General features: G+C 36.1%; 1 protein-coding gene across 1 annotated transcript in view; it reads right to left on the bottom strand.

Moving 5' to 3' along the window:
* The window catches only part of HDAC9 (histone deacetylase 9), a 575,085-nt gene that overhangs the window by 149,273 nt on the left and 409,300 nt on the right, over positions 1-16,512 (bottom strand). The window contains exon 27 of the mRNA XM_036862952.1: positions 4,507-4,625. Coding sequence (XP_036718847.1) covers positions 4,507-4,625 — 119 coding nt within the window. The remainder of the gene's footprint in view (positions 1-4,506; positions 4,626-16,512) is intronic.

Genomic DNA, 16,512 nt, shown 5'->3' with positions numbered 1-16,512 from the left:
TAAGAAATCATGGGTTCATTTTACCTTTACTCATTAAAAAAAATAATAAAGTTACTTAGACTATGTGCCAGGTGCTGGTCCAGCTTCTGAGGACACAGCACGGAAGTATATAAGAGAGGTTAATCTGATGGTAGATGGATGGGAGGATACTTTGAATAATCAACCAGCATGATAGTCCCCCAGTTTCCACCCTAATATAAAAGAACCGAAGCAGTTTAAGTTTAATGTTGATCTTTCATGAAGTGACATTTGGTAGGTGTCTTCCAGACACTTCTTTTCTCCACACCTGTTTGCTGTGGCCTGAAATTCTATTATGAGAAGACAAAGCATTGTTGCCACAATTGCAGAAAAATAATAAAAGATTCAACTGCCAAACAGAATTAACACACTAGCTGGAATGTACTCATTTAAAAAAGTATAACCAGGTAATAAAACACACAGAGAATATGATCAAGTCCTTTACAGGTTTTGATAATGGGGAGAAAATCAGAGACCTCGGACAGCCATGGACATTTTAAGGTAGAAGCAGAATCATTAGTGAGGGAAGAACAAGTAAAAATGAAAATCTACTTATAGTTCTGGCTCAGTCCGCCTTCAACTCTATGGACAAATAAAATGTGTAGGCAGAGGACACTGTGAACCGGACACTCCTGAATACGCACGAGAGAAGCACAAACATCCATCATTAGCAGAAAGCACAAACATCCATCATTAGCAGATGAAGTAGATCAGCAGAGCCTCATATGTTTAACGAACTTGTTTCCTGGCACTTATTTGTTGACTGGCTTAGCACTCAACTTCTTAGAGACTTATTTCTGGAGAATTAACCAATGAAGGAGTTTTTGTCCTTCCCTAAGATTAACTCACAGCTAAGTACCAATTCATTTAGACAGGTATCTGCCCCACAATAGTGTATCTCCCTGACAGACATTCCACAAGGGAAAAAGCAATGAGAGGATCACTAAAAAGGATAACACATTCTATCAGGGAGAAGATGGTAATTCAAAACTCTAAGACATGTTATTTGATTTTTTCCCCAACTATTATCTATTCTTCGTTTGTCAAAATAACACTTGTGTATTGGCTGAGGGAGGTGGTTTCTATCTCAAGGACTATAAAACTACTCTCTGTTTATAAAAAGAGCATGTGTTTGTTTTTTTTAATCACACATGGCTATCATCTCACAATGATTTTTGCATTATTCCAAAGAAAGGAAAGTTCTTACTCACACGATAAAAGCAATTTGCACATATGAGTTCACTACCTGAAGCCATGGAAAACGGAAAATATACAGGTGTATTGAAAAGAAAGAAAAAATATGTTTTGTTGTAAAATGAATTTGAACTAAAGAAACTTTTTTTTTAATGGTGACAACACGGTTAAGCCAGGGGGTGCTGCAATATGGTGAATCAATTTTACTCAATTTTACTGTTTGAACATGGCACTTACTTGCTATGCCAAACTTCTTAAACTGTAACCTGAAGACAGTAAGATCCAAACAAGAGTATTTAAAAAGATAAACTGATAACTTTAAGGTAAAGTTTGATGTAAGGTTTAGGGTAGGACACTAAAGATACTCATTCCATTCAGCTTGGGCCTTAATCCTGGTGGTTAATTGAAAGAACAGCATAGATTTCAAATAACTAATTCAGCTAATTTATTTAAAACTTCAGCACAAACAAATCTGAATATTTGTATTCTCCTCTCACAGCAAAGAACGTTCAATATGTGAAGAGATGAGAGGAGAAAAGAGGAAGAAAAATACTACTAGCCAAGAATCAACTTTAATTTTAAATTACCTCTGTATGTGAGCTGAGACTTTTGTCAAAGTATCAACCAATACTTAAAAAAAAAGTCAGGGAATTAATTAGATGTTTAAAAACAAAAACATTTGTTATTTTGACTTATCTTTTCCTTTCAGAATTATAAAACAAAAGTTTTTTAGAGGATTTATTCAATGTGCTAAGACAAAATTTTGGCATCTCTGACAAGACAGTATCCTCCAAACTACTCTCTAAAATCCTTAAACATTCTACTTCGGGCAAGGGTGGGTTTTGCAGGAATGGGAAAGAAGTGTGTTTCTTTCATTTCTACCTACTTTTTACCTTAGGTTTTAGCCCATTTCTAGCCTCATTTTGGGACTCTCCTCAAATGGAGAATGACTTCTGGCATGGGACAGTGAAGGACCAATATTAATTGTCTGTTCAGACCAAAGCAATAAAAATGCATTTGACAGGTGGTTAGAAAGGAAAAAAAGAGACCCAGGCGTGCGCTATTTGGGGAATAACTATACAATGGTCCAGTAATCCTAACCTCTACCCAGTTAGTATGGCAGCATCTCTAGAAAATATAGCTGGCAAACTGAGACCTGCATGAGATGAGCTATACAAAAAGTTGCTCATATATGATGTCCTGCTGTTTTTCATTTAAGTAGCATGGGACTAGTGGGTGTCTGTCACAGACTGCTTGTGGTTAAGGGTCTTGGGCACCAAAATGGCCTCTGTAGTGTGCACACAAGTTCTCTATTCTCATGCATTTTATGAAACGTTTTTCTTTGTGGAAAACATCCAGTAAAAGCTTATGCAATTTCATCTAACTACAAATTCAGGATAAGCACTTGGGTTTTAACCCCAAGTATTTCAGATGGTGAAATAAATTCATTTTCTCATCTATGAAATACGTGAACTGTTTTAGATAGCCTTTACCACAGCCTCTTTGGGTTCTAAGATTGCCTCTCCTCATTGTATATCTTTTCCTTATTAAACTGCATATACTCAACAAAGGGTCAATTTTTAAAATTTGTATCTGTGTTTTTCTTAGGAAACAAGTCAGCTAGTAAGGAAGCAATGTTCTGTTGAATAGAAAAGACAAAGAAGAAAAGAAATAGATGAGGGGTGGGGGGGGACTGGAAAAATTATAGATAAACTTATCCTGGGATAGAAAACAATGAAGAGCATCCTCCCAAATGATAAAGGAAACACAACATAAAGAAGGTCTTGGTGCATTGTATTAAAGCTAACAAGAGGTAGAAACTTCCAAGATGACATTTGAGATCTGAGTTTGAATTTGACTTGGCAAAAAATGAACAAATAAACAAGCAAACAAAAAGATTAGTTCCTTCCAGCTAGTTCAGACTTGTTACAACTTTTCCCCTTGGCAGGGAGAAAGACCCAAATATAGACATTCCTCCCCTTGAGGGAGATTCTTGGATTTAATGGCAAAGGACACCTTTTCTAGATTTCCATCTTTGCTCCATGTGTTTTCTATTGTTTGGGTTTTTCTCAATTTAGGGTACAAGCATTTTTTTCCCCTTTATTTAGACTAAACTATTCACCAGTCTTGACCCAAATGAGGTTTATCTGCAGTGAAAAGACTGACTTCCATGTGAGGGGGATTCCACAAAGAAAAAGGATAATAAAGATATGTGATATGAACAAATACCTCTCTATTCAATTTTACCAAAATTGTGAATTATGCTTTGTTTGTGTTTGTAGAGCTGCCTCTTTCAATATATTTTCAATAGACAACAAGGCACCAAGAACGCTGAGTAAATAACAGATGTTAAAAATAGCTACTACCTAACAATGTTACTGGAAGAATTAAAGTGCAGAAAACTCTGTCACATGTAAAGCCAATTTAAAACAAAGGCTGGCATAATACTGGTTCTTTGGTTCTTTTCAAATTAATAAAACACATTTGCTCCAAACACATCTCTCTCACTTAAAACTACTTGGGTTGTTTTCAGTTTGTTTCTTTTCAACCCCCACTAAAATACACAATAGTGGATACTATTCCTGGTGTAATTTTGCTTTTTTCCTTCATCTTTTTTTAAAAATATATATCCAGAGCGCCAGCATACATCTGCATGTGTGGACTATACATATGCCTTGTTTTCATACTTGGAGAGCACGGAAATTCTTCTTAAAGAAAGACTCTTTATAGCCAGATTCCATTAGGTCATGTTATTCAAATACAACGTGACACAAAATTCATTTGTTCATTTGGTGTCTAGCTGCTAAGGGATACAGCCAAAAAGTTAACCTTCGCAGAACAACAGAATACCAGTAGAGATGCCGATCGTTGCCCATAGGCATGTACAGAACCTCTGAGCAAGGGGAACTAAACTTTTGTATTAAAACCTAGAAGAGCATAGCATTATTGGGAAACAGCTATTTCTACCCCATATACAATGAAATAAATGCAGTGACTTCCATTCTACTTGCAAAAGCCGGTTAGCTTTTCTAGACCTCTCAAGTCATTTAACATATTTTAAACAGAAGCCCTATCACTTCTGCCTTTAAATAGCAAAACACAACTCCTGAAAAACCAAAGGTTCTGAAATGTCCCTTCAAGCCCACCAAAGGCAATGATTTAACTTTGTTTTTCTTAAAGGCCAATTTCTACAGAGAAATGAATCTGACAAAGCAGTAAACACCATCTAAAATCATTTTTGAAAGTCTCACCTAAGTTACCATTCACATGTAAAAAATGATGTCTATTACTTACATTTTGCTGTCACTTTGTAGCCCCCCAGAGGAGGGGCGTGGCCTTCTAATGCATCAAATCCAGCAGAAACCAGGACCATGTCTGGATCAAACTCTTTGGCCACAGGCTTCACTATAGTCCTGCACGGTAAAAAGGCAACCAGTTACCCATGGGAATGGCAAATACCTTTAAAAATTGTGCAGTGAAAATGACTTGGTACAACCTCAAGAACATCCCAAGAATAAAGAAAAGGGGAAAAGAAAACACTATTTGAATGGACCAAAAACTTATCATTTTCTTAATACTGAATCACTGTTATTTTAGCATCCCAATTCAGTCTTTTTTCTTTCATCTTTTCTTCTCCGAATTAAAAAAAAAAATGCTTTGCAGGTACATTCTAAAGCCCGTCATATTACATGAACATCTGTGGCTGTTTTATCCCACTGCCTATAAAAAACTGCTTCTTCCAAGGGAGTGACTAATGTTTTACAGAGTAAAGTCGAAGCTTTAGTGAAAACCCGGCTTGCTCCAGTTGGTGAGAACTTGGTGTAAATTTGAACTATAAATTTCTTTTGGGAAAAAGTTGCTTTTCCAACTTTTTTAAAGAAACATTTTAAAATGTTTGTCGTGGTAGGGGGTAACTCTTGCAAAGGAAAAACACGAAATTCCTTTAATAGAATCCAGATTATAATGTTAAGTGAGTCCAAGGTCAGAGACACCAGGAATGTGGCAGTCTCATCCCTGACAGCAGCCCCTGCTGGTCCCACTCAGACACTTCAGCACTTACCTCCTCAGCCTTCTCAGCCTTCCCTAATCCCTTCCTCCTCAGAGCTGGATTTGAGAGAGAATGACTAGTGGATGCTACTGGGCTTTATAAAACCAAATGGTTTTTTGGTGCAGGTTTCAAGACCAGTGTGCCATCATTTAAATTCAAAATTTCAAAGACTATTTAATGAAATGGGAATAGTTCACACTACAGGGAATTTAAAAAGTAGTAAGTTCTCTTTTGTGTGTTTGGGAGAAACAACTAGACCAAATATTAAAATAGCTATCCTTGAATGATGACATAATTAAGTTCTTTTAACATTTTTATATTTGCAAATTTCCCAGATATTTTACAATGACCACATATTAGTTTTACACTTAAATCTTTTTGCATGTAAACAAGAAGTTGTTCACGTTATAAAATTTAAAAAAATACTTATTTGAAACTTAACTACATAGAGATTAAAATGAATTAAATATCTTTCATAGCTGTACTACTGTCATAAAAGTATAAAAGTTCAATCCTTCAAAATCAGAAATGTACATGTAAGTGACTTCCACGGTAGCCTTGCCAACATTTGGAAAGCAACTTATACCTGAATTGGCCCATCTGTGAAACTAAGTGAAAATTTAATTTTGTTTAGCATGTACAACTTCATTATTTTACTCTTCAGTAAAATTAAGAATCTCTAATACAGCTACATTATCAGGAGAGATATTCAATACATTTCCTTCCTAATAATACCAATAATTTTTACAAAAGTGTCACATGTTATGAAGTCACTACTTTTCATATGTGTGAAATAGCCATGTTATGTATATTGTTGGAATATTAGATGTTGGAATAAATTGTCTCAAAGAATCAAGAGTGTTTTCCCAAGGTACTCCATCTATTTAGCTTGATTAATCCTATGTACAATCTTAGAGAACAAACACTACTCTTAGGAAAATATGGAGGTAGATGATTAAGCAATGCTGTCCCTTCAGTCATATGCATTACAGTAACCATGCATTATACTTTTCCATCTCCTTTCCATCTCTTTGGAAGATTTCTTCCCCTACTCTTCTTTCTCCCCAATCTATACTTGTAAGATTAATTGAAGGATAAACATCCTTCAACGCACAGCTCACTTACTACCTTTCTCCATAAAGGCTTCTCTCTATATATGGATATAAAATATTTATGTATATATTTTTGAAAGACAAAGATAGAACAGGAGACAAGGTCTGCCAACATAATTTTAGAATATGGGAAACTTACAGATGATCTACGGAGGGGAAAGCTGAAGCATACGTGTAAATCTACAGAGAGGGAGCCACAAAAAGCAAGCTGACTTTTCTCTGTCTTCCTGGAAGAACAAACTGGCCAAAGAGAAAATACCTACAGAGACTGACATTTCTGAGTCACTCAGACCAACAGTCAGGTTTTTTCCTCTATTTTCCTATAGTGAATTCACCAGTCAAAAAGGCCCCCTCAGTTATACAGAGCTCTCACTTATCTTTTCAATGCCCCTTTCTCCAATATGATGGACTGTGTGAAGAAAGTTTCTAGCATGAAAGACAAGAAAAGTAACACGCAAACAAATGAATAAATGAAAGGGAACTCTGCAAACAAGAGAAAGTGCAGGGAAGAGACTATAATTACAGAAATTTGGATTATCCTCAAAGACATAAGATACATCTATGAAATGAAAAGAGGGTGCTATTAAGAAAAAGAAGAAACAGCAAAAAAAATGTGTAATAGACTGTTTAGAAGATAAAGTTGACAAATTCTCTCAGAAAGTACAACACAAAACGGAGATGTGAAAAATAGGCAAGAAACTTGAAGGACCCATTTAGGAAATTATCTTATGAAGGAAAGTCTAAGGAAAATATTTAAAAAATTATAATCTCATATACATCTAAGCTGCAAAACTGAATAGATGATAGAGTTTCAGATATTTAAAATATCAAACAAAAAGATATTATCTCCCACAAACATCAAAGGAAGGTATTGGATGCCTCCATCAAAATGAAGGCATAAACTAAAAAAGAGAATGAGACACAAACCATTCCCTCCAACAAAACATTTTTATAAATGTCCATTTTTGCCAAAATTAAAAAAAAAAAGATCTAACCTTAGAATAAAATAGAAATTTGGTCTGCAATTGGAAAGTTGGTATGGACTGGAGTAGGTTTTTATTCCAATGCAACTATTTTGTTAACAAAGACCTTACCCACTTACAGAGGAAATATGTTTATTTGGAGATATGCCACGTATCTCCAAATATACAGAATCCACTAGTTTCTGTCCGAAGCAAATATCACATGTGTTATGTATGTTATTCCTGAATATACAAACATGGATTTTACAATTTCACACAGGCTTTCAAAATGCTCTATTTCACAAGACTAATCCTATACACTTGAATTCACTCCAAAAAGTAAGGAAAAATGGAAAATTTGAAAAAAATACATCACTTGATAAACTCCTTCCATTTAAAAATATACATGCTTAGAATTGTGTCCAAGTAGTAGCTGTTTGTTGAATGAGTTAGTGATGAACGGTTATAAGAGTTGTGTAATGCTATGCTACAAGATATTCTGGGTACTGAAGAACTCTATGACAACAGGTGCTTATTGGTGGTGATATTGATAAGGTCCATTCAGGCATTTTAATAAGTATGGACTGAGTGTCTACCATGTTGCAAATACTGTTTGGCTTAAAGATGTACTAAATTTTGAACTGAATCTTATTTATTTTCCCATTGTTAGTATTAAACTCTTTAATGCTCAGTTCTCTGATAAACTGATGAGACTAAGACTCCACAGATCTCCTTACTGTGGCAAATATTTTAGCAATGTACATGCAAGTGTTTGCACTCTCCTTTTTATGTTAGTCTAGATTGATTTTTATTCAAAAAATCTATCATGTTTGAAAGACTGAAAACATATTGGGAGTACTGAGTGGGGAAAATAATATAACTTTTCTTAAATAGAACAAATCCTCAAAGGCATTCATTTAAAATTTTATCTGAATTATTGGATTTTCTGGTAAAAGACAGCAAACAAAGCATATGTGTTACTCCCTTATCTTTTCCCAATATCCCACTGAAAGAAAATTATAAAAATATACATATGAACTCATGGTTTTAAATATATATCAGGTAAACAGACTCAGAAAAACCTTTAGATATGTGTGTATGTATGGGTTATTATGTATTTCCTAAAAGCAATGACAGCACAGTAGCAAACAGCACAGTTAGCATCAATCTTCAACAAAAGGATCCAGGGGAGGAGCTTCAAGATGGCGGAAGAATAAGACAGGGAGATCACCTTCCTCCACACAAATACATCAGAAATACATCTACATGTGGAACAACTCCTATAGAAAACCTACTGAACGCTGGCAGAAGACCTCAGACCTCCCAAAAGTCTGAGCCGTGTGGATGACAGGCTCTTGGTGCTCCAGCCAGGCGTCAGGGCTGTGCCTCTGAGGTGGGAGAGCCAAGTTCAGGATACTGGTCCACCAGAGACCTCCCAGCTCCACGTAATATCAAACGGCGAAAATCTCCCAGAGATCTCCATCTCAACGCCACCACCCAGCTCCACACAATGACCAGCAAGCTACAGTGCGGAACGCCATATGCCAAACAACTAGCAAGACAGGAACACAACCCCATCCATTAGCAGAGAGGCTGCCTAAAATCATAATAAGGTCACAGACACCCCAAAACACACCACCAGACGTGGGCCTGCACACAAGAAAGACAAGATCCAGCCTCATCCACCAGAACACAGACACTAGTCCCCTCCACCAGGAAGCCTACACAACCCACTGAACCAACCTTAGCCACTGGGGGCAGAAATGAAAAACCGGGAACTACGAACCTGTAGCCTGCGAAAAGGAGACCCCAAACACAGTAAGTTAAGCAAAATAATAAAACAAAGAAACACACAGCAGATGAAGGAGCAAGGTAAAAACACACCAGACCTAACAAATGAACAGGAAATAGGCAGTCTACCTGAAAAAGAATTCAGAGTAATGATAGTAAAGATGATCCAAAATCTTGGAAATAGAATGGAGAAAATACAAGAAACATTTAACAAGGACCTAGAAGAACTAAAGAGCAAACAAACAATGATGAACAACACAATAAATGGAATTAAAAATTCTCTAGAAGGGGTCAATAGCAGAATAACTGAGGCAGAAGACTGGATAAGTGACCTGGAAAATAAAAGTGGAAATAACTACTGCAGAGCAGAATAAAGAAAAAAGAATGAAAAGAACTGAGGACAGTCTCAGAGGCCTCTGGGACAACATTAAACGCAACAACATTCGAAGTATAGGGGTCCCAGAAAAAGAAAAGAAAAAGAAAGGGACTGAGAAAATATTTGAAGAGATTATAGTTGAAAACTTCCCTAATATGGGAAAGGAAATAGTTAATCAAGTCCAGGAAGCACAGAGAGTCCCATACAGGATAAATCCAAGGAGAAACACGCCAAGACACATATTAATCAAACTATCAAAAAGTAAATACAAAGAAAAAATATTAAAAGCAGCAAGGGAAAAACAACAAATAACATACAAGGGAATCCCCATAAGGTTAACACCTGATATTTCAGCAGAAACTCTGCAAACAAGAAGGGAGTGGCAGAGCATATTTAAAGAAATGAAAGGGAAAAACCTACAACCAAGATTAGTCTATGCAGCAAGGATCTCATTCAGATTTGATGGAGAAATTAAAACCTTTACAGACAACCAAAAGCTAAGAGAATTCACCACCACCAAACCAGCTTTACAACAAATGCTAAAGGAACTTCTCTAGGCAGGAAACACAAGAGAACGAAAAGATCTACAATAACAAACCCAAAACAATTAAGAAAATGGTCATACGAACATACATATTGATAATTACCTTAAATGTAAATGGATTAAATGCTCCAACCAAAAGACATAGACAGGATGAATGGATACAAAAACAAGACCTGTATATATGCTGTCTACAAGAGACCCACTTCAGACCTAGGGACACATACAGACTGAAAGTGAAGGGATGGAAAAAGATATTTCATGCAAATGGAAATCAAAAGAAAGCTGGAGTAGCAATTCTCATATCAGAAAAAATAGACTGTAAAACAAAGACTATTACAAGAGACAAAGGACACTACATAATGATCAAGGGATCGATCCAAAAAGAAGATTTAACAATTGTAAATATTTATGCACCCAACATAGGAGCACCTCAATACATAAGGCAAATACTAACAGCCATAAAAGGGGATATCGACAGTAACACAATCATAGTAGGGGACTTTAACACCCCACTTTCACCAATGGACAGATCATCCAAATGAAAATAAATAAGGAAACACAAGCTTTAAATGATATATTAAACAAGATGGACTTAATTGATATTTATAGGACATTCCATCCAAAAACAACAGACTACACATTCTTCTCAAGAGCTCATGGAACATTCTCCAGGATAGATCATATCTTGGGTCACAAATCAAGCCTTCGTAAATTTAAGAAAATTGATATTGTATCAAGTATCTTTTCTGACCACAACGCTATGAGACTAGATATCAATTACAGGAAAAGATCTGTAAAAAATACAAACATATGGAGGCTAAACAATACACTATGTAATAACCAAGAGATCACTGAAGAAATCAAAGAGGAAATCAAAAAATACCTAGAAACAAATGACAATGAAAACACGATGACCCAAAACCTATGGGGTGCAGCAAAAGCAGTTCTAAGAGGGAAGTGTATAGCAATAAAATCCTACCTTAAGAAACAAGTAACATCTCAAGTAAACAACCTAACCTTACACCTAAAGCAATTAGAGAAAGAAGAACAACAAAACCCCAAAGTTAGGAGAAGGAAAGAAATCATAAAGATCAGATCAGAAATAAATGAAAAAGAAATAAAGGAAGCGAAAGCAAAGATCAATAAAACTAAAAGTTGGTTCTTTGAGAAGATAAACAAAATTGATAAACCATTAGCCAGACTCATCAAGAAATAAAGGGAAAAGACGCAAATCAATAGGATTAGAAATGAAAAAGGAGATTCCAAAATATAGCAGAGGGGGGAACACCCCCAAACTCATTCTACGAGGCCACCATCACCCTGATACCAAAACCAGACAAAGATGTCACAGAGAAAGAAAACAACAGGCCAATATCACTGATGAACTTAGATGCAAAAATCCTCAACAAAATACTAGCAAGCAGAATCCAACAGCACATTAAAAGGATCATACACCATGATCAAGTGGGGTTTATCCAAGGTATGCAAGGATTCTTCAATATATGCAAATCAATGTGATACACCATATTAACAAATTGAAGGAGAAAAACCATACGATCATCTCAATAGATGCAGAGAAAGCTTTTGACAAAATTCAACACCCATTTATGATAAAAACCCTCCAGAAAGTAGGCATAGAGGGAACTTCCCTCAACATAATAAAGGCCATATATGACAAACCCACAGCCAACATGGTCCTCAATGTTGAAAAACCGAAACCATTTCCATCAACATCAGGAACAAGACAAGGTTGCCCACTCTGACCAGCATTATTCAACATAGTTTTGGAAGGTTTAGCCACAGCAATCAGAGAAGAAAAAGAAATAAAAGGAATCCAAATCGGAAAAGAAGAAGTAAAGCTGTCACTGTCTACAGATGATATGATACTATACATAGAGAATCCTAAAGATGCTACTAGAAAACTACTAGAGCTAATCAATGAATCTGGTAAAGTAGCATGATACAAAATTAATGCACAGAAATCTCTTGCATTCCTATACACTAATGATGAAAAATCTGAAAGTGAAATTAAGAAAACACTCCCATTTACCATTGCAACAAAAAGAATAAAATACCTAGGACTCAGCCTACCTAAGGAGACAAAAGACCTGTATACAGAAAACTATAAGACACTGATGAAAGAAATTAAAGATGATACAAACAGATGGAGAGAGATACCATGTTCTTGGACTGGAAGAATCAACATTATGAAAATGACTCTACTACCCAAAGCAACCTACACATTCAATGCAATCCCTATAAAACTACCACGGGCATTCTTCACAGAACTAGAACAAAAATATTCACAATTTGTATGGAAACACAAAAGATCCCGAATAGCCAAAGCAATCTTGAGAAAGAAAAACGGAGCTGAAGGAATCAGGCTCCTGGACTTCAGACTATACTACAAAGCTACAGTAATCAAGACAGTATGGTACTGGCACAGAAGCAGAAATATAGATCAAACAGACATATAGATCAATAGAAAGCCCAGAGGTAAACCCACACACATATGGTCACCTTATCTTTGATAAAGGAGGCAAGAATATACAATGGAGAAAAGACAGCCTCTTCAATAAGTGGTGCTGGGAAAACTGGACAGCTACATGTAAAAGAATGAAATTAGAACACTCCCTAACAACATACACAAAAATAAACTCAAAATGGATTAAAGACCTAAATGTAAGACTGGACACTGTCAAACTCTTAGAGGAAAACATAGGAAGAACACTCTATGACATAAATCACAGCAAGATCCTTTTTGACCCACCTCCTAGAGAAATGGAAATTAAAACAAAAATAAACAAATGAGACCTAATGAAACTTCAAAGCTTTTGCACAGCAAAGGAAACCATAAACAAGATGAAAAGACAACCCTGATAATGGGAGAAAATATTTGCAAATGAAGCAACTGACAAAGGATTAATCTCCAAAATTTACAAGCAGCTCATGCAGCTCAATACCAAAAAAACAAACAACCCAATCCAAAAATGGGCAGAAGACATAAATAGACGTTTCTCCAAAGAAGATATACAGATTGCCAACAAACACATGAAAAAATGCTCAACATCATTAATCATTAGAGAAATGCAAATCAAAACTACAATGCGATATCATCTCACATCTGTCAGAGTGGCCATCATCAAAAAATCTACAAACAATAAATGCTGGAGAGGGTGTGGAGGAAAGGGAACACTCTTGCACTGTTGGTGGGAATGTAAATTGATACAGCCACTATGGAGAACAGTATGGAGGTTCCTTAACAAACTAAAAATAGAACTACCATACGACCCAGCAATCCCATTACTGGGCATATACCCTGAGAAAACCATAATTCAAAAAGAGTCATGTACCACAATGTTCACTGTAGCTCTATTTACAATAGCCAGGACATGGAAGCAACCTAAGTGTCCATCGATGGATGAATGGATAAAGAAGATGTGGCACATATACACAATGGAATATTACTCAGCCATAAAAAGAAACAAAATGGAGTTATTTGTAGTGAGGTGGATGGACCTAGAGTCTGTCATACAGAGTGAAGTATGTCAGAAAGAGAAAAACAAATACCGTATGCTAACACATATATATATGGAATCTAAAAAGAAAAAAAAAGGTCATGAAGAACCTAGGGGCAAGACGGGAATAAAGATGCAGATCTACTAGAGAATGGACTTGAGGACACAGGGAGGGGGAAGGGTAAGCTGGGACAAAGTGAGAGAGTGGTAGTGTATATATGAACATACATACACTACCAAATGTAACATAGATAGCTAGTGGGAAGCAGCTGCATAGCACAGGGAGATCAGCTCGGTGCTTTGTGACCAGCTAGAAGGGTGGGATGGAGGGAGACAGAAGAGGGAAGAGATATGGGGATATATGTATAGGTATAACTGAATCAGTTCGTTATAAAGCAGAAACTAACACACCATTGTAAAGCAATTATACTCCAATAAAAATGTTATAAACAACAACAAAAAAAGGATCCAGGGATTCCTGGAGAAGTGGTTGATCCCAGGACTGTGTCAGGGAAAATACAAGGTATTTCTGGAACATCTTCTGGTGACAGAAAACAATGAAAGGCTCAAAGAGATAGGGGCATGTCAGTAGGGTATATAAGGTAAGGTGAAAGAGCTCCCAATGGCCAAAGCTGTGACAATCTGAGGAACAAAATAAACAATGATAGTACTGGATTATAAGCCATAGAGTCAAGTAAGTATCCAAGAATCCTTACAGAGATTAAAAAATAATAGAATAAATACAGAAAAGAAGAAGTAGCTCTGCTTAAGGAAAACTTTCAACTATTAAGTATAGAAGAAATGAGGGAAACGGAAAATAACCACTTGAACAAGATATTGCTGTAATAAAGTGATCAAAGTTTACATCTCTAGTGATAAGACATTAACATCACTACTCCCTGAGATAGGCAGATCAGTTCTATAGTATACTTGGTAAAAACATACAACCTCAAATCTAATAATGAGAAAATATCAGACAAACCCAAATTGAGGGATATTTACAAAATAAACTGACCAGGACACTTTAAAAGTCCTGGTCAGGAAAGACTAAGGACTTGCTACCAGTTGGAGGAGACTAAGGAGACATGACATCTAAGTACAATGTGAGGCTCTGGATTGGATACTGGAACAGAAAAAGGACATTCATGGGAAAACTTCGGTTCCATATAAAATCTGTAGCTTAGCTAACAGTATTATACAAATATTAATTTCTTAATTTTGATAATTGTGCTGTGGTCATGTAAGTTTTAACATGAGGGGAAGCTGGGTGTAGGGCATACAGGAACTCTGTGCTATTCTTACAACTTTTCTGTAAGTCCAATAGTATTTTAAAATAAAATGCTACCAAGTATCAGAATCCAAAAAAGTGAATAGATATATAACAAAAAGTGAGGATGTGAGAGTTGTCAACAAACAGATATTTTAAGTAAATTTCCAGAAAAGGGAAATTGGGTGCATATTAAAAGAAGGAAACAAAAAGAAGGCCACCACAGAAGAGATGGGAGGCACTCTACCCAATGGAACCCCACTGAAGAAACAGGTATGGTGAAGGAAAAAGAGGCAGGACTGAAAACAAGAAATTTAAAAATGTTAGCTGGTTAAGAAGACCAGGACTATAGCTCAACACCTTAATTACCTTTCCTCTATGCCAGCAACCCAGACAAAACATTTAGATGATTCTTTCTTAAGAAAAGGATGTGTCTGGAGAAAGCCAAGCCCTCTAATGTGTATACTGTCCCCCATGTACAGTCATTTAGGGAGATACAGAGACCATGAGCCATCTTCTGGAATGCTAACCCTAAGTGGGATTTGGCGGTCCATACACTCTAACCCACAGTGGCTGACACAGAGCTCCCAGTTGACCCATTTACACAACCACAGGGAAAACTGATACCAGTTACTACTTTCATAAATATCAATGGCAAGTTAGGAATATCCCAGCATATATAAGGAGACACAGTATTATGAAGAAAAACAAGTTTAAAATAAACATAAACAACTCTGGACAAAACAGAGATAGTTCAGGAACAGAAATAATCATCTCAAAGAGATTCAAGAAATCATTTTATCTAAAACGCAGATATGCTGTTATGAAAAAGAACAATTAAAGAACAAGGGAAGCACTTAAAGATAAAACTGCAACTGCATAAATTAGTAAGGTATCTGAAAAAGTAAAAATTGAAGTAGTCCCTTATAAAAGGAAGCAGATAAAATATAAAATGATAAGTGGGAAAACAGACATAAATGATCAATACAGAGTCTTGTATTTGAATAATAGGGTCCGTGAGAATCCTGAGAAAGAGAGAGGGGAAAATTTTCAACTAGTAGCAGGAGATAATTTTAGGAACTGAAGAATGACTCAAGTCTCCTGATGTGATAAGTCTAACCAGTGCCAAGCTCTACGTATAACAACATATACACACTTAGACATATTCTCATGAAACTTCAAATCCCCAGAGATCCTTAAAAAAAAAGTCGTCCTCAAAAAGAGATGAAGAATGAGATTGGCATTAAACTCCTAATCAGCAACACTGAATGTCCTTACATTTTGAGGGAAAATTATTTTTAATCTTTAATTCTACTTCCAGCCATTACATACTAGGATTAAAGTATGTTACTTAAACATACTTCAAGACATGTAAGGACTCAGAAGTTTAATTCCACCGTACTCTTTCTGAATAATTCATTTGAGAATGTACTTCTACAAAGCAAGGAAGTAAATCAAAGAAATAGAGAGGCATAGGACCAAAGTAGTATATATATCATAGGAGAATGATAAAGAGGGCCCACTGAGGATCTGTACATGTATTTCTTTGCTAGAAAGCAAATGACTGGAGAATCACAACTAGCTGCTGGACAATCATCGACAGAAAGACACTGGAACTCACCAAAAAAGATACCCCACATCCAAAGACACAGGAGAAGCCATAATGAGATGGTAGGAGGGGC

Source organism: Balaenoptera musculus, chromosome 9 (genome assembly GCF_009873245.2).
Source record: "Balaenoptera musculus isolate JJ_BM4_2016_0621 chromosome 9, mBalMus1.pri.v3, whole genome shotgun sequence".
NCBI lineage: Eukaryota > Metazoa > Chordata > Mammalia > Artiodactyla > Balaenopteridae > Balaenoptera > Balaenoptera musculus.
Note: the sequence above shows the minus strand (reverse complement) of the source record. Positions and strands in the feature narration are given on the sequence as shown.